This window comes from Eubalaena glacialis, chromosome 10 (genome assembly GCF_028564815.1).
Source record: "Eubalaena glacialis isolate mEubGla1 chromosome 10, mEubGla1.1.hap2.+ XY, whole genome shotgun sequence".
Lineage (NCBI taxonomy): Eukaryota > Metazoa > Chordata > Mammalia > Artiodactyla > Balaenidae > Eubalaena > Eubalaena glacialis.
In genome coordinates, this window is record NC_083725.1 from 43,527,964 (window position 1) to 43,548,016 (window position 20,053).

Sequence of the window (20,053 nt, forward strand, 5' to 3'; positions counted from 1 at the left end):
CAAAAGCACCGAAACATTCCACAGTATGAGAATGATTAAGATTATGACCCAACGTGGTACAACTAGTCACTAAAAATAATTACAATGAGTATATAGCAATATGGAAAGCCTTATACCATAACTAGTCAATTATTAAGAAGACACTAAAACCAAAGTGTTTACATATACAATGATCACAATATTACAATTAATACGTATAAAAACAACTCTCTCCCATGCACCCATTCTGAGATAGCTACTTGAGGATGTGCTTCAAGAAAAGAGCAAGCAAAGGGAGGAAGGAAACCAATATAAGAGAGAGAAAAATAGAAAATTCAGAAAAAAGTGAAATTAATCTAATTAATTGTGCAGGCTGTCCATAAGATAAACAGAAAACTAGAGGGTTCTGTGAAAAGGTACATGAAGAAGGAAATTTCATTTAAATATTGTGTGGTTAAAAGCCTGGAGTGAGTTAAAACTGTGATAAAGGCATATATCTCTACATAAACAGGAAAACAGCTCATTAGACTGATAGGAAAAGGGAAAATGTATTATAAAGATCAAGGTAATTTTATCTTGGAGAATCTAAGCCAGGGTAAAACACAAATAATAACAACAATCAATACTTGTTGGCTGTTTATTATGTGCCAGGCACTGTGTTATAAGTATGTCTCCTTTATTATCTCATTTATTCCTCACAACAACCCTTTGATGTGGGTACTGATTATCCTTGTTTTACAGATGAAACAACTAAAGCACAGAGTTTAACAGTGTGCGTCAAGTATATATCTAGAAAGTGTCGAAAAAAAGAAAAGAGAAATCACTAACATGTTGGTATTTATCTACATAGAAAAACCAGAAGTTCCTACCACAAAACTATTAAAACCAAGAGTTCAACAACTGTGCTGGATATAGATTGATATATAAAAAAAATTCATAGCCTTTCTCTATGGCAATCTTAACCATAAAACAAAAAAAGAGTTTCTACTAAAGAATTTAAATAAAAAGAATATACCCAAAAACAAATCTGAAAAAAATATATATGTAAAAGATATGTAAAATCCTTGGGAGAGTTCAACTCACCATTCAACTCCAGTCAAAAATCCCAAAGGATGTTTTGGAGAGAAAGGGAAACTTAATAAGCAGATCTATAAAGCATAAGAACACAGGGCCAAAATAGCTAACACTATTTTAAAGAAGCATAAGAACAAGGCTATGCCCTACTAAATAGTTAACAAGCTATCGTACATAAGCTATAGTATATAACAGTGTATATAGTATATCAGAGTATATATACAGTGTACACACACACACACACACACACACACACACAAAGCTAGAGTATTCAGAAGAGCATGGCGGTAATGCAGGGGAAGAAAAATAGATTATGGAATGCAACAGAGATCAAGAAACATACCCCTCCTTATTTTGTTTCTATTCTACTTGTATTGAAACAATAAAGGAACAGAGCTAAATAATTCCACTAGATGATAAGCTTGAATGCACAACCTTTATGTCTCTCCCAGTATTCTGTGGCTAAGAATGCCCAGAACAGTGCTGTGTACATGGTAGGCACTGATTTTCACTGGCTAAAGGAAGCTTATGGAATTTGCAGTTGTGTCTTATTATTCCTTGGGAACAAGGCCACTAGATTTCAAAAGCATACAAAAAGGCTGACCCAGGAGCCATGAACAATGCCATCAGGTTCCTTCATTTTGATGGGGACCTCAGTCCACAATATGCACTTTCCCCTAAGGCAGTCATCTTTATTGATTTTCCAGATTCTTCTCTGAGTGATGTTACCCTTTGGTAGCACTCTGTGTCTGATTTATTTTTTTGAAAGCGTCATGCAATACTTATTTGTTGAATAAACAAGTGAAAGAATGAAATAAGCATATATATTGTCTTTAAAAAAGAGACTGAAAAACAAGCACTTTATGCTGTTTCATATTTACATCTATACATAGAAACAAATAATTTAGATTATTAAAAAATGTAAAGTGAAAAGTTCAAACCTTTCAACTACTTCTATGTCAAAGCAGAATCGTTTATCAATTGAATCTGTCTTTCGTCGGATACAAGATTTTAATTTAAACATTTCTGGTGAGCTAGTAACAAGGCCATTCTGAAACAAGAAGTGGAGCACATTACTGACATGATGACAAGGTGAACTGAAATATATTAAATACACCACCTAAAGTTTCCATATTAAAATGACAACTTAGAGTACAGTTTATGTATACAGATCATAATCACACCCTGTTTCTATAAATACAAAGACTTCTGCCTAATGTTAATTGCCCAACTGTAACACACCAAACCATTTATTAATAAATTAATCATATATACATGTTTTATTCAAAGAATTCTGTGACATGCCTGTCTAGTACCCTTCAACATATTTACTTATAATGTTAAATTATACTATAATATGTGCGTGTGTGTGTGTGTTTGTATTGGAGCCGTAGAGTATTAAATGATAGCTGGCTCAAAACCTCAAGAGAGCTACCAAAATAATAAAGTTCTAGTAGATACTTGCTATAATGCTATTACTATCATGCATACCACGTAATTCCCCTGCTGGTAACCAACTATTAGTCTGCTGCTAAAACTAACCTAAACCTCTTTTGACAGGATCCAACATAGGCTCAATTCATAATTCTCTTCTATACCTGAAATGCCAGTCAATTTTAAGGGGAATATTTACCTAATGCCTGGTTAATTCTATTGTTTCTGGTTGCAAATCTCTCTTATTAATAGAACTCTGGCTTGGACTATTTATTATTAGCTCACTGACTGTCACATAAACTGAATTTTGGGCAATAACTTTTCTTATGAAACTTTTAGAGTAGAAACTAGGCATGATTATAGCATTTAATAACTTCTTGTGAGGGTAGCAATCTAAGGTTTCTTTTTCTCTGGTATGTTCTCCTTATTTTATGTCTCTTACTTTGAATTATTAGACTCTAATGAATGCCCAAGCACAATAAGTTTCAGCTGATGCATTTGAGTATGTGTCTAAGTTAGATCAACATATACCTCTGCCATGATCTACACCACAAATTAGCTGACTAAGTCACTTAACTTTCTATTGTCTTTATTTTTTAATCAGGTAAAATGAGGCTAGCCTAAATAATCTTTAGGATAACTCCCAGCTCTAGGATTCTTAGATGATGGTTCAATTATTTAGTTCACAGGTCCAATTGTTTGCCATATTCATATCTTAACTCACAAAAAGAGTGTATACTATGTGCAATAAAGGCATTGTATTCTGTAGCACTTCCGCATATAAGGTACACTTTGTTCTGTACTGTTCACTACCCATGCGAGACATTCAGTGACTGATTTACTTTAGGGGTAAATAAGCATTGATTGATTTCTTCTGAGAAACTTTGCTGGCCAGCATTTCAGTAAGTAGTACACAGTGCAGAAAAGGAAGTGGCATGCAGGGGCAAACCCGGGCCCCCACAAGAGACCACCTGGAAGAAAGATGCAGATGCCTTGAGCCTGGACCAGCCACTGACAGTCTCTATGGGCTGCTGGCCAACCAACAACGCAAACAACTCTACTGCCAGGGATAGGAGATGACACCTACCAAGGTGTCCCTACATTTAATATAACTGCTTATAAACATTCCATGGCCAAAATAAAAGAAAAATCCTGGCCACTCTTTTTAAGTCTTCAAGGTCACTAAAGTGAGAGAAAAAATTTTTGACTTTTCAATTTTTAAAAATTGTGAGCACGTTTATTAGAAAAATAAGCACACACGATTTTTGTTTGTTTTGCTTCCATTACTTAAATAACAAGTTCAATTAAAAATGAAAACAACTCACCATTTTCCCACTGGATTTCATTTCTGAAACACTCATTGTAAATGTTTTACTTCCCTTATCATATGTACAATAATGTTTAGTCCATGTAAAACCAAGTGGTCCTAGTATAAGGAAACAAACATTACAGATTGTTAATAAATGATCTGTATCTAAGTTTGTACAGTTTTCGATGCTATGAAACACAACTGAGTATTTCCATAGACCATGCAAGTTGGGAATGTTTACTGTGAGTGAGAAAGGCTAGTCTGGAGCAAGAGTGGTGTAGGGTAGAGTGTCTTGCAGTCAAACAACTTGGCTTTATTTACAGTTCCGACACTCACTCTGTAAACTCAAGAGTTACTTTAGAGCTGAACTTCAGTTATCTCTTCTGTAAAAGTGGTATACTTGCATCTCGTAGAGGTAGGAAGAATGAGAAATGACAGTCTGAGGTACTATAACAGGTCTCCTTACTTCCATCTTTGTCCTCTATTTTTGAAACTGCCAGAAATACCCTGCTAAAAATTTAGCCAGGTCATTTCACCCCTTTGTTCAAAACCCTCCAGTCGTTTCCCACATTATCCCAGATAAAAACCAAAGGCCCCACATGATCTGGCTCCTCAGTATTGATCTCACTGCCTTTTGCCTCATATACTCTACTCCAGCTACACTGGCCCCCTTGCTGATCTCGGAACTCAGGGAATGCATTTCTACCCCAGGGCCTTTGCACTTCACTGGACCACTTTTCCTTCAGATAGCTGTATGACAATGTCACTTCTTTCAGGTCTTTTCCTAAATGTCACCTTTATAAAATGGCCTTTTCTGTAGAGATAGCTAACATCACAACACCCTCACCTTGATATTTCTTCTCTTTCTTGTTTTAACTTTATTTCTTCACTTTACCACTGATAGGACTAACATTTTACTAATTCACCCAATTTATTGTCTGTCTCCGTCACTAAGGCTCTATGAGAACAGGAACCAGTGATGTTCTGCTGACTAGTATATTCTTAATCCTTAGAACAGGGCCAGACATACAGTTGTTCCTCAATAAAGATTTGATAAATGAATGAAGGAATGAATCACTCATCTTTCTCTAAGACCTTACTGACCATAGAGTTATTTCCTCTTAACACTAATCTGAAAAAAGTGAATTCAAATTACTCTTTAAAATGAAAATAATTTCTACCATTTATATTAAAAGCTGTATATGTAAACTGCTCACTTTCTTTTTCCCCATAAACACAATCTTGCTGTGGTGTACAACCCTTTCCCACAGTGTGCCACTTAATCATCCAGTAGTCTTAAAAACTGTTTAATGCTGCTTCACCAGGGCACAGGGATGCACCATAAGTTCAATTTTTTCATGACCCAGGTAGAAGACCTTCAGCTTTTCCCCAGGGAAGCCAATTATCCTGCACCCAAATGCCGTAGAGGGCTGAGTGGGTTGAAAATGGAGTTTGTTTCCTATAGCTTCTCCATGTAGGGTCCCATCTGGCTTAACACCTGGATCTCTCCAGCAACAATTATGTACAATGTTATTGCTGGCTTGGTTTTACAACCATATATCCAAAAGCAAGAAACTGAATTGTAAAAATGCACCGCTTGAGAAAAGTGTTTCAAGAGTCATTTGAATTTTTTTTCTGTAATAATAGTGCCCTTGGTGTCATGTTTAGCTTTAATACTTAAACCACTCCAGATTTTAAAATTATGGGGTGCAGCTATATACTTGGTAATTACTGTATAAGGATTACTGCAATTAACTTCAATTCTGTTTTGGGACCATTTCACACTATAATACTTAACAATACTTGCTGATAACTCTGTTACATGTGGTGTAAAACACTTACAGGCTTAGAGCTGATTAGTGGAAAGTGGCTGGATAGAAATCCTTATAGTGACTTTACTACTTAGGAAGCGATTTATGAAGCAATATTAACTGTAATTTTTAAATAAAGCTGCTGCAACACTCTGATGACATTTTAGACCCAAGGTGTTTTTTCCTGCCTCCATCTTAAGTTCAGAACCTCGTGCATTTAATCTTCAAGTGTGCGGCACACACATGCTGCTTTCTTTAAAGTTGCCTGGCACCAGGCCAGGGCAGACGTTCTTAGGCAAGCAATTCTGAAGTCCCTAAAAAAAGTCTGGGTAAATAGAATTTATTATAGCTCTAAAGTTGCAAAACAAAACAAGTTTAATTATCTTACCCAGTGATCATCTGAGGTTGCTGAGATGATGTCTGTGGAATGGGAGGGAATTAACATTCACTGAATACCTACTAAGTGCCAACATTTTATCTAGGAACTTTTAAAGTCAGACATTATAAAGAACATTTTACATAAAAGAAAATAAAGCTTAAGAGCTGCAGATGGTGCTACTTTCTTCATCAATAGGACATGTGATTGGAGTTGCTCTTTTCAGAGGAATGATATTTTTCAGGAGTTGTCTTAAGAATTAAATGAGATAAATATAAATTACACAGAATAGTAAGGGCTCCTAGAAGTGGTATTATTATGCACCACTACTGATAACAGAGACGTTTTACATACACTATCTCTAATTCTTGCAATATTATTATGAGATAGATATAAATATCCCTCTTTTATAAATGAGGAGACTGAGCTCAGAAAGTTGCCTACCCAGAATCACCCAGTTAACAGGTAGCATAAAATTCCAACACAGTTCTGTCTGACTCTGGACCCCATGCTCTTCCCGGTTAAACTGGAGTCTACTAGAATGCAATTTAATGTTTGCCTAGAGGTGGGTAACATACAAACCACATATCCAGATAAAGTGGAATGCTATGTCTAAACAGCAATAATCTGCTACCACCCCATTACATCCATGTCCATTTATCACTCAATTTACAGCTCTGATATTTACTATTGATCACTGGTTGCTAGTTGTGTGAGTTTATCTGGTGCCTTCCACTACAGAATAAACACCTTGAAGGCATATTCTTCATCTCATTTTCTGTTCCCCACAGGACTTATTCAGTGATAGCAAGAGTACAATCAATATGTCTTAGTGAACTGGTCAGATTTTCTTAATATAAATGTTTTCAAAGATTCCAAGTAGAAAGGGGCTTTGAATACTTGTCCCTTACAGAAAAATAATTCCAACAGCATATAAATCCATTCATTTTTTCTTTTTAAATCCCTAGGCAAGGGGAAGAGGGGTGGATGGTAAGTGGGAATTAAAGGAGGGAGGGATTATATTGGGGCATAAGAACACTTTTGAAGGTGATGAATATGTTGATTGTGGTGATGGCTTCACAGGTGCATACATATGGCAAAACTGATCAAACTGTACTTTTTAAATATGTGCAGTTTGATGCATGCCAAGTGTACCTCGCTAAAGCTATAAAAATAACACAGGCAGATATAGAGAAAAATGGAGATGGAAGCTGTCGTGGGAGCAGGAAGACAACATCATAAGAGAGGATGCTAAAAATAGAGGAGCCCAACTGTGAGAGCCTTGAACGCCATGCACGGCCAGGGCCATCACAGGAGAGGCACAACCAAGCAAGCACCTCAGGGAGCTGCTGGAAGCTCTCTGAGAATGGACTGAGATGCACAAGCCTGGGGGTGAGAAGAGAACAGTTAGGAGGTCACTGCAAGACTGCGGAGATGGAGAGAAGGTGTGGGTTCAAAGTGAATCGACAAGATAAATGGACAGACTTGGTCCCAGGCTACAGAGAGACACTAGAGTTGAAGATTTACCTGAGTTTTGTAGTCTAAGAGTAGATGTTATCATTTAGAGGGAGAGGAACTCTCAGAAAAAAAGGTCAGTGCCACAAAGGGCTTTATGATCAGTTCAGCCTGACCCAGAGGGGAAGTCAGGTATCTTAGAACAAAAGATACCAACATCAGACAGCTGCATAAAACACTGCATTTTGTCCACCCATCCAGCCCTGAAATTATTAAAGGAACTATGCTTTTATTTTTTTTTATTTTTATTTTTTTAAACATCTTTATTGGAGTATAATTGCTTTACAATGGTGTGTTAGTTTCTGCTTTATAACAAAGTGAAGCAGTTATACATATACATATATCCCCATATTTCTTCCCTCTTGCGTCTCCCTCCCTCCCACCCTCCCTATCCCACCCCTCTAGGTGGTCACAAAGCACCGAGCTGATCTCCCCATGCTATGCGGCTGCTGCCCACTAGCTATCTATTTTACGTTTGGTAGTGTATATATGTCCATGCCACTCTCTCACTTTGTCCCAGCTTACCCTTCCCTTTCCCCGTGTCCTCAAGTCCATTCTCTAGTAGGTCTGTGACTTTATTCCCGTCTTGCCCCTAGGTTCTCCATGACCACTTTTTTTTTAGATTCCATATATATGTGTTAGCATACGATATTTGTTTTTCTCTTTCTGACTTACTTCACTTTGTATGACAGACTCTAGGTCCATCCACCTCACTACAAGTAACTCAATGTTCATTTCTTTTTATGGCTGAGTAATATTCCATTGTATATATGTGCCACATCTTCTTTATCCATTCATCTGTCGATGGACACTTAGGTTGCTTCCATGTCCTGGCTATTGTAAATAGAGCTGCAATGAACATTTTGGTACATGACTCTTTTTGAATTATGGTTTTCTCAGGGTACATGCCCAGTAGTGGGATTGCTGGGTCATATGGTAGGAACTATGTTTTTAGTTTGATCCAAATGTCCAACAGCTGGGGAATGGGTAAGCAAACCACGGCACCATCCAATGGATAAACTACCAAGTAGCAGTTGAACAGGGCATATTTGAAGGTTATGTACACAAGAATTTTGCTAGGTAATCCAAAGCTTTTTTGTTTAGAACAAGATATTGTATACTCACAAAGCTTTTAGCAACTGTGTTAACAATGGGGGGGGGGTGAACCTCAAGAAATAAAATATTATTGAGTGAAAATGAATAAAAAATCTTCAGGCAAGAGGATGGCACCTCCTCTACCAGATGCAGGTTTGAACAGGCCTAACTATCCACAAATTCTTCCACTCAGCAAAATGTAAGCTCCCCTCCAGGTACCCTCACAGTGAGGCTCTCAAATATGGAATAATTATGCAGTATTCAAACATTTCCTTAGAGTCCTGAGTCAAATCCATATACCGTATATATGACCAAAGAATCGGTCTTTTTCATGAAATTTTGGTAAAACCTATTTATGATATTCTAATTAGAGAATAGATAGGCAGGTAATCAGATTTACCATTTTAACATCTGAAAGCAGCAGACTGGTCAAAGGTAGATAGTTACGAGAGAGAAAGTCCTGGAACCGGACCTCCTGAGCCAACAGCCCTCTACCACCTATGTAGTAATAAATGTTTGCCAAGATAACTGGATCAAACTGTTATTTGCTTGCATATTGCTAAGGAACAAATGAGCATCACCTAGGCATGTAAAATATAAAATATGTTGGCATTTTAGTGATCATTTTGCATCATGCCCAAAAAACTTTCACAGTCAACCCAACATCCACAGCTTCTGCATCTCAAACCCTTTAACTATAATGTCTTCTAACCAAAACAACTACATTGATCTATTGTCTACGGATAGGGAGACTTGGAGCAGTGCTACTGCATGTGGTCTGTGAGTCCTAGTATGTGAGAAAAAGTACAGAAAGTGAGAATAAGCATTTCAAAACTTTCAGAGCAATTTGAGATTACTGCAAAATCCAAGCACGTGATTTTGTGTTTTACGATGACACTGGTCCATGATGCACTGGAAATAAAAACAACTGTTCTTTAGCACAAACAGTAAGAGAGTGCTTTAGGGCATTCTGGTTTGAAATAGAGAGTTAATTTAGTCAGACTTGTTCCACTTTATGACAAGAAACGACCCTAGTTATACAAGTTTGAATGGCTTTTTATTAATTTTTGTGAGAAAAACTTTCTTAGTGTGAGGCAATTATAGTAGTGTTCTATTGGGTCTGATGCTTATTTCCTAACATCAGGAAGTAAAGAGTGCCAGTTTGACATTACATAATTGCCAGTTTTACTCCTGAAAACTGTCAGAGCACAGAATTAAATGAAATAATGCTGCTGAAGGGGAAAACTATTACCAAAGTCACCAAGATGATTCATCTGATAAAGGCTTTGATTTTTAATTCTCCATGAAACTTTAAATTGAGATTAGATATCACAATTAAATTCTAAACCTGAAATCGTGTTACTATATCATCATGAAAAGTGTAAGTTCCAAGTTCAATAACATACCAACTTAGAGAATCTGATGGTGCAAAGGGGAAGAACTTCCACACTTCGGTGGCAGTGGTTGGCAGAGCAGACTAAGTAGTATAAAGCTGTCAGGAATTTCAGTCTTCCTACTTGAAGGAAAAGAAACTAACCAACTCACATCTCACAGAAACAGAATGTTAATCATAAGAGACATTAACTTATGTCTTTGCAACTCACGTTTCTCCTGGACATAAAGGTAGCCTTCCATGGTCCACTGGCTGGGTGGTCTGTAATCTTGACTGGCAGATTTCATCCTTTGCATCAACCGCTCTACCTCTTGTCGCGTACTTTCAAAATTATTCCTTGTCTTAAGTAAACAGAAACAACAATTTCATTCATTGTTTTCTACCAGTTTTGAGGAACCTCCAGCCTAAAGTTTCAAAACTGCAAATGGTGCAAAGGATAACCTTGATTCTTTCAGGACTGTTCACCATATCCACAACCCTCTCCGTTGAATCCTATGCTCTAATTTTGAATGACTTTAGTGATTACTTTATCTTTGCTTAAATTACTTCACTTTGCTGAATGACCTTCTGCATGTTTTCTTTGAATCTGTGTGTGTGTATGTGTGTGTTTCATCCAATTTCCCACTTAACATTACCTAGGGGGACAACTTATAGTTTTACAAATATGCAATACTAATTAAATAGAGTTTTATATGCCATAATACCTAAGGTAAAAAGGAAGATACACAGGGACTTAATTTCTTTTGGGGGTTAAAATAAATCCACATACTTTTGATATATGTGGCACTTACCAAGAAAAAAGTTCATCACTTTTATTCCAAACACTGTTTTGAAGACGTATCACTTAGCTTGTTTTTCAGAAATCCTAATATAGTTATCAAGAAGTCAGTGCGTAAATTAACTCATAAAAATGAATAGGTTTCCAAGTTCTAACTTCTTCTATTGTAAGAAATAGCTTATTCACATCATAGCAAGTTTACATAAGGGAAGACATAGAAAGCATAAGGCTTTTCTCTATGAAAATCAATTTTGTATTCAGGCCACATTATCTCAACAATATTCATTTGGAAACATAAAAATCATCACCACCCAACTCTAAGATTTTGTTATGGCCCCTACTAAAAGACCTGAATCTCAAAGTAAGTTAAGAAAGTTTTCTTAATTGCCACTTTTGCCGCTTTTCCCTTTTAAACATAAGGATCAGAATTTTTTCTAATACTTTACCTGTCTCCTGTTCTCAAATCCCAGGAATCTTACTGTAATTGCATTTAATATGTAGATAAATAATAAAAATACTTTGGATTTTATAACTTTCCCTTTTAATATTTACTGAAAAAGCCCAAATGCATTCCATATTGAAAAACAATGGAATGAATTGAATGTGAAATCGATTCTGCTAGAAAATCTAGGTTAAATAAAAAGCTAAACTCGAAACACAGGTGGAATAAATCCAATCACATATTTCTCATGGGACACTCCAACTCCATATTTCTATTTGCTGAACATCTTCATAATGGCAAGAATCAGGTAAGGAGTGAAAGGCGTGCTTTTTATAGAAAATTAAGTGAAACCTTCACAAATTATTTTAGCTATAGAGTACTAGACAGGGTTTCAGAAATAACTTTTCATTTATACAAAATCCTCGACAATTAAGATTTTGTTATTTGTCATATTTGATAATGCAGAAATGGATTGGCTAACTTTTTTTTTAAGTGTAACTGGTGTTCAGCATACGTAAATCAGAATTTGTCTAACTATGCAATCAGATATTAAAAGGATTGATTGGAGAACTTCACAAAATAAACCCTGACAGAAATAGATAGGATGTTTGTAAATCTCCCTGTAGCTTTAAAGCAGCTATTATGAATGCTTCAAAACCACATTTAAATTTATTTTTACAAAACACTAGATATCAGCTATATAATAGTACAACTTCAGGGAGGAAGGGACAGTGTGAAAGTCCACCTGTTCATTTCACAAATATAGACATGCTGCCCTCTCAGGAAATACAACTTGCCTAAGGTCACCCAGTAGAATAATGAAAACACTAGATAAAGGCAAAAGCTTCCAAGGTTTCTGCACCTCAGATATTTTTATTTTTATGAAATTTGCCAGTTTATATTTTTCTAACTCTAAAGAGTTAATAAGATTAACTCTTTCCTGGCATACTTTCAACCAGCAATTATATTAAAAAAAATTAATAAATTTATTAAGTGGTTTTTCTAAATGAGTGGGCTTTTTTTGTACTTAGATAAGTTTTTGAAAGATTCCAAGGTTCAATTTGGTCATAACTCAGTTGCCCTGGGATCATCTTATTCACTAAGGAGAGGCAGTGAGAACAGGTATAGTCTTACATTCTGCAAGTTGAACTGCAGCTGTTGTTTATATGGTGCAAATTCCTGGGCGAGTTCATATCCCTCGTGGTAAAAAGTAAATAAACCCTGAAGGAATGACAAAAGCTGCAAAAATAAAGAGATAAAAAAGAAACCATGAAAACGTGTTTTTTAAAAATGATCAAATATAATAAATTAGAGAAATTATATTTCATTCTAATCTCTCAAGCTAACAAATTTTGAATCTCCTTAGCTAAGTAGGCACTAGAATTATGGATGTGAAACAGAAGACATGGAAGTTAATTTTTACTTCCTTTTTGGTAGATGTGATTTAATATTTAAGTCTTGTCATGGACAGGTGTCAAGTCAAGTACTCTAATCTTCCAATGCACTGACGAAATATCCAGGAGAGAACATTAATGGGGATAAAGACCAAAGGAACATAGAAGAGATTCTAACCAAAATAGGAAGAGATTCTAACCAAATTCAAACATGTGCAGATGTGAGGAAGACTAAACCAGTAAATTAGAGATAAAAGTACCCAAGGAAAGGAGTAAGGATGGCCAGATGAAATTAAGAAAAATATCACAAGGTGGCAGTACTGGTTTGGGTACTAAACAGACAACACTTAAGCAAGCAGCAGGAAGAACTCAAAACAGAGGGAAGAGTTGAGCAAAAACATGGAGCTAGATACAGATCTTTCATGTAAAAGTTAGAGTAAAATCACCTTTAGAAAAGCACAATTTCTACGATCCTAGCCTTCTAATCCCAAATTCATATGCGCTTATTTATGATGTTCTTATTTGTAAAGCAAGAGCAGCTCTCCATAGAGTTACAGGACACAGTTGTTTATATGAAATGTTATAACTGAAAAATAATTTACTTAAATTTTTTCATTTAATTCACTGGGATTTTATTCCACAGACATGTCCACCAATTCAATCTCATCCACAACTTCTTCCTACAATAAAGTTAGAAAATATTTTTGAGAAGTGGCTAATGTTTTTCTAATTCAAATAGCATAATATGTCTGTAAACTATTATTTTAAATTAAGGAAGAAACACAATTTGAAACCATTTTCATATGTGAATAACATCCCGCCATTTCCTCTGTCTGGGGAAGAAGGAAGATTCAGCTAAGCATCAACTGGTATGTGTGTTATGATTTCCAACAGTTAAAAACTGATTCTACAATGACCTAATGCTCTTCTTCCTATAACAAGTCAACTTCTTACAAAATTATGTTCGTTTTGGAAAGCATATACTTTCAAATTGGTTTTAAGTTGTTATATTTTAAAGAATTTCCTTCACTTGTTCAACAGTTCCTGAAAATGTGTCCAAATGTATTGTTTGCAAATTTTAGAACTATTTTACGCTGTCAATTTTACATCAATAATTATTATCAAAACTAAAATTCAATAGCTTATCCTTTACTAAAAGGATGCCATATTTGTTAAATTATCCAATAATTTAAGATATATAGTTTGCACATACTGTGGCCCAATTAAAAAGAACTGTATCTTAAAATAGGATTAAAATTACCTTTAATTAACTGAGGCTTGGATATGTAGATTTAGAGATTTTCAGAGACAAAATAAGAAAATACTTTTGAAGTATTTAGGCCTTCTAAATATCTGAATAATAATTTATGAAGTTGTTGGAAGGAGTATTGTTTAATTTTTTAATGTCTATAATTAGCCCACAATTAAACTGTCTTATTAGGAACTGGATGCCATAAAAGAAAGATACTATTCTAATATCATGCTAAGTACAAAGAATCTAACTTATGAAGAAGATTCTTTAAGAATATCTGCAATAAATATTCCTATGAAACACCCAATTCCCTGAGATCCATCTCCTATTGGCAACTTCTGATAAAATTCAGATTCACTTAGTAGCAAACAAATATGTTTTAATCTCACAATGCATGCTGAGCACCCACTAGGAACAGTACAGTTCTTTGGGAGGTACAGAAAAATTATATACAAAGAGCCACCTATCTTTCACTTTTGTCCCACATCTACTTTGGAAGTAGCATTTGGGAAAGTTTAATAAAGACAGCATGTATGAAGTAACTGCCTCTAGATGGTAGCAAAGTTAAACATTTCTTAGGTTTGAATATATACTCATTCATTTCATCCTCAATAAATTCCATGATGTTAAATTAAGGAAACTTAATAGGACAGCCTGACAATCTTTAAGAATTGCATCTCCCACGTGTCATTTTCTCTGTTCAATGTGCTTGAGTGGGTGGAGTGGTGGGAGAAAGACTACTGTCTCAGCTTACCTTAAAGTAAACCTGACTTTTAAATAACAGTAATCACTACAAACTACTAGATAGATTACGTTTTAATATTAAGAAAGGCACTCTTATCATCAGGACAAACTCATATAGCATTTCATTATTCCCAAGGGCTTTAGAATCAAATGACTTCTCCACTCCAAAAACCTGACCAAATGTAAAAACTGATACTGCCTTTATAGATAATCATTTAGCAAAACCCATTACAAGTCAGTAAGGGAACAGCTATTCATAATTTCCCAGCCCATTAATCACCAGGTTTCAAGCCTTAAGGGCCCACAGTTACCAGTGATACTGTGAATAGCAAAGTGAAAAAAAGGTGTCGGGGTTTGCATGGGAGTGAGGGGCAGACCTCCGAAGCAATCTGAAGTAATTCCAGTAATTCCAGATGACTGCTGTCCAAACTGAGCAGCACTGTGGTAATCAACACAGTGTGATATTGGAACAAGGACAGACGTATAAATCAGTGGAGGAGAGCTGAGAGTCTAGAAGTAAACCCACACATCTATGGTCAACTTATTTTCCACAAGGGTGCCAAGACCATACAGTGGATAAAGAATAGTCTTTTCAACAAAGAATTCTTGGACCACTGGATAGCCACACGCAAAAGAATGGAGTTGGACACCTATGTCACACCACAGACAAAAACGAACTAAAACTGGGTGAACCGAATAGTATGTGTATTATTATACAACCCAATAAGGCTGTTTTTTTAAAACAATAAAAACAAACACTTATACACAGAGCACCACAATGCACTAAAAGAGATCAAAATCTTATACAGGTGTTTACATTTGGCCACTGAAATCTCTAAGAAGATTGGAAAAGCAGCGCAAAGGCAAGGCATCAATTTTCATCCTGTACAGGTGTCTGGCCTGCAAGTTACTGCTGTAGTCTCTGCTATTCTTTACTTGGAGGAACAGAAACATGTTAGAGGACAGCTTCAGAATGACTACAGAGTGCTTTAAGTCTAATGCATGGACGCTCAGAGGAGTTTATTGAATGGAAATGAAAAAGTATCAAAATCTAACCCAATAAATGAGAAAACTGAAGAAAAAAAAGAGAGTCAAGGATGGAAAGTGGTCAGTCAACTGTGGCTTAGGGAGACAACTTTTAAAAGAGGGTGATGAAAGAAGGATGGGAGAACAAATGAATGAATGAATAGATACGTACATAGATTCAATTTAAAGAGCCAAAATTTTTTGAAGTCATGGCTATATACTGCCTCAGCAGTAGAGTCTCACTGGAGTTTCTGAAGGTAAGAATTTCTAAGATCTCAAGGGGATGGAATTCAGATGAAGTAGCAGTAGGGAGAGGTAAAATTCTGTGGTAAAGGAACAAAACAAGGAAGAACAGTCAGCTTATCTTTTCAACTAAATGGGAATGAAGAAGGTAATGTGGCCATTGATGTGATTAAGCCCAGCAGAAGCTACGTTTAGACCAGGCCTTTACATGATGGATTTTTCTTTTTTTTTTTTGGTTGGTTAGTTTTTTGTTTTTTTAATTTTTAATATTTTAATTTATTTTTAAAAATTTTTATTGGAGTATAGTTGATTTACAATGTTGTGTTAGTTTCAGGTATATAGCAAAGTGAATCAGTTATACATATACATATATCCACTCTTTTTTAGATTCTTTTCCCATATATGAAGTACAAGGGGATGAGTTAGCCAAACACATAGAATGCATTTTTCTTACTTTTCCAAAATTCTATTCACTATCTAACTGCTATTATAAATTTCAGATGTTCAATGACAGTATCTAGAACTAAATCCAAAAACCAACACAGTTTTTATTTAAAAATATACGAGCTGAGGAGAGCTTTATTGTTTCATTTTTATAGAATGATTGCACTTAGTTTTCAGCAGGATAGAAATGTAACCTTTAGTCCTCCAGTGTTTTTTTTTTTAAATGACATTATCTTATAGTCTCATTTTAATTTACCCTAAATTAAATTTTCTACATTAAGGCTAACTAATCATATTGAAAAAGAACACAAAAGGTTTGACTTTCAAGACCTGAAAGTCTATATACTATCTGATAGTCTTCTTTAACTTAGCAAGTAGCTGGTGTTCAGTCTCAAAATTATTCAAACTTTTTTAGAGAACCCACAAAGCATTTTATAGTATACTTCATGATATAATAAGTTAAAAAACTAAAGCATGTTAACTAAATTACCTGAAATTTTCTTCAGAAAATGATTTAAAATTAAATTCAGCAGAATAAGGGAAGAGGATCAAAAGCAGTGTGCTTTAGTTTATATTTAATAGTTTATTTTCATTTATCATATGAATTTTAAACATAATTCAAAAAGACTAAAATGAAGTCTAAAAAATACTCTAAAATGAAAATGTTCTTACGGAATTTAGATGTATACTTTGAAGCATGTTAAAATTAAAAATATGTTTTTGAAAAAGCTTTATCTGGCTTTGAAGCCACACTAATAAATGATTCATCAATACTGTTTTCATATCTAGTAATAACAGTCCATGTGAGAGCTCACACTAGCTGATACCTTGCTGATGTTAATAATGAACCAGGCAATTACTCTGTGCATTACCTGCGTCGGTTGAGACTCATCACAATCCTGGGAACTACATACAAATTTTATCCCTGATTGACAGATAAAGACCTGAGGCACACAGAATTTGAAAAGCGTGCCAAATTCACACAGTTAGTAAGACTGAAGCCAAATTCCATCTTATCTTCACTCAGCCATTATACTTTTATGTCTCTACATGGAAAGTGGCCAGTCACCTGTGGCCTGGGGAGACAACTTAAAACAGGATGATGAAAGAAGGATGGAAGAACAGGTGAATGAAGGGACAGGTATGTGCCCTGACTCAAGTACCTTTACCAAAGTAAAGGTCAATCTCTTACTTTCTTTTTCTAATTTTAAGGAATCAAAATAGCTTTACAATCCAATTTTCTAGGGTCATCCATTTTATTTGGTCAGAGCAAGTATTAAGAAGAACTAATTTTTGTAATCAAGTAGCCATTAAGGCAGTAGGAGGTACAAAACAGTAACTTCAGACTTGGGTTCTCGATTCCTGGTTCTCCCCCTCTTTAGGTTTGTGACCTCAGGCAACTAATAATCTTTCTGTGACTTAACTTCCTCATCTGGAAGGATAACAATTACCAATAATAAAGCCGTGGTGGGGTTCATGTGGGAGAACACAGAAAACATGGGACACATAGTAGTTGCTCACAAAACATTAGTCCCAACTAAGCACGCTCAAAGGCTATAATCAAAACATACATCAACTGCAGCTGAATGAACCATAAAGGAGTTGTCATAAAAAGATTCCTTTGGTTTTCTGAACCACAAACTTTCATGTCCCATAACAGACTTCTGAGACACTGGGGTTAAACTCTCTTATGTAGGTTGTTCATGTTCAGCTACTTCTCAAGCTTTTTCTCCTAAACCCTCAAAATTCTCAGAAGCTCCGGGCAACTCTGAGAAGTAGGAGGATCTTACGATCAAGAGTCAGGAGATGATGTTTCTCTCTTGCTGATCTCTTTTCCCCCATTACAGACCTGAACTCAAATATCTTTTCGGCAAATCTGAAAGGTTACAGCTAGGACTGCTGGACAGAAATATAATGTGAACCACAAATGCAAACCAATGTGACATTTTTAACTTTCTGGTAGTCACAAGAAATTTAAACCAAGTGAAATTTAATATTTTGACACAATATAGTCAAAAGATTATCATTTCAACATGTAATCAATATAGAAGAGGTTTTAATGATATTTCACATGCTTTTAAAATATTTTTTTGTACGAAAGCCTTTTCAATCTAGTATCTATTTCACACTTGGAGCACATCTTAATCTACACTAGTCTCATTTCAAGGGCTTGATAGACAAACACAAGTAGTTGCTACCATACTGGGTAGTACGGGTCTAAAATCATGAGTTAGCTACCATCACTTTCTAAATAAAATATGATAGATAAACAGAGGGGGAAAAAGGCCATTAAAATCATATAGCTAATGGAGAACTGAGTTAAAAAAGCTGGCTTTCTGTATACTTCAAAAATAATAATTTATAAAATATATATAAATGCCCCCTCTTTTTTCCTTGTATTAGACCTAGATTCTCCTTAGAATAATGACACCGTAGGAACATCTATTTCTAATATCATCTGAATATTCTGTAGAAGTTTTATCATAAGTACAAATTGACCCTTAAACAATTTGGGAATTAAGGACGTCTACACACACACACATACACGCACGCACACACACACACAACCTTTGCAACTCTGTATATAACTTTAGAGTCCTGCCTTGGTACGTTCTGCCTCTTCAGACTCAACCAACCAGCAGATTGTGTAGTACTGCAGTATTTACTGAAAAACATCCAAATATAAGTGGGATCCATAAAGTTCAAACTCATGTTGTTCAAAGATCAACTGTCATAGGATCTTGACATTAATTGAAACAATGTAAAATTATCTCAAATGATCATCATAAAGTAAGGATATTATTTAATGGGAATCACCAGGACTATTTATATTTTCTACTTGATATCATACAATCTGTATGAGATTAGTTGCATCCCTAAAGTATTTTGCTTTACTCTAATGCTTATTTGTTAAATAAATCTCAGCTAAACTAGCATAGACTGCTTCACTTCTGCAATATAAAACTTTATGCAACAGGAATTGGATTTCTGCAGGGGAAAAAACTGCAAAGATATTAAAGTATCCTCATGTTCTTTTATGTTTATAGCTCCTCCGGGCTTTGTTTTTGAAATTTTAAAAGCTTTTTTCCTGCAAATTGATTTGTAAATGCATAACCTAAAGAGCAACATGCCCATGTTCTATTGCTACCGTTTCTATTCTTCTCAACATTGGGGTGGAAATTAAGTAAAACCCCGTGGATGAGACTTTGCGGCTGGAAATGAGAAGGAGACTAAACTGACAGTACTATTTGGTTTGGCCAGACATTCTAATAGGAAAAATCCAGCAGCCAGGAAAATATTTTGGAAGAAGGACAATTTTAACATCGACCTTGATTGTGGTGTCACCAGAAAGGCATGCATTACAGAAGACTTATCAGACCATCCCAGTTTGGGATACAGTAGAGGGAGAGAAGAAAACACATTTCAATTGAAGGACAATTTCCATTTCTCTTCCTATATTATCACAGGAATTCATAAATTCTTATCATTCCTTCTGTGACCTATGAGCAAACAATTTTACAACCTTTTCTTTATATACCTGATGTCATCTTACAGAATGGTCTAGTTCACTGTTCCCAGACAGGATGGGCTATAAGAGAGGCTCAGATGGGGAAATAGGCTACCTGCATACCTCTCCAGAGAGAGAGAGATACTACAGATGTAAAAGGATCATTCCAGGTGTGAGGAAGAACCGCAGAGAAGATGAGCACAGTATCTGAAGGGAATGGGAACAGGTAATGAAGG

The 20,053-nt window shown here is 35.5% G+C and overlaps 1 protein-coding gene across 1 annotated transcript in view; it reads right to left on the reverse strand.

Moving 5' to 3' along the window:
- ARHGAP42 (Rho GTPase activating protein 42) overlaps window positions 1-20,053 on the reverse strand; it is a 277,391-nt gene that overhangs the window by 46,229 nt on the left and 211,109 nt on the right. The window contains exons 7-10 of the mRNA XM_061202658.1: window positions 12,341-12,445; window positions 10,198-10,327; window positions 3,813-3,913; window positions 1,995-2,104 (exon numbers count right to left, since the gene is read on the reverse strand). Coding sequence (XP_061058641.1) covers window positions 1,995-2,104; window positions 3,813-3,913; window positions 10,198-10,327; window positions 12,341-12,445 — 446 coding nt within the window. The remainder of the gene's footprint in view (window positions 1-1,994; window positions 2,105-3,812; window positions 3,914-10,197; window positions 10,328-12,340; window positions 12,446-20,053) is intronic.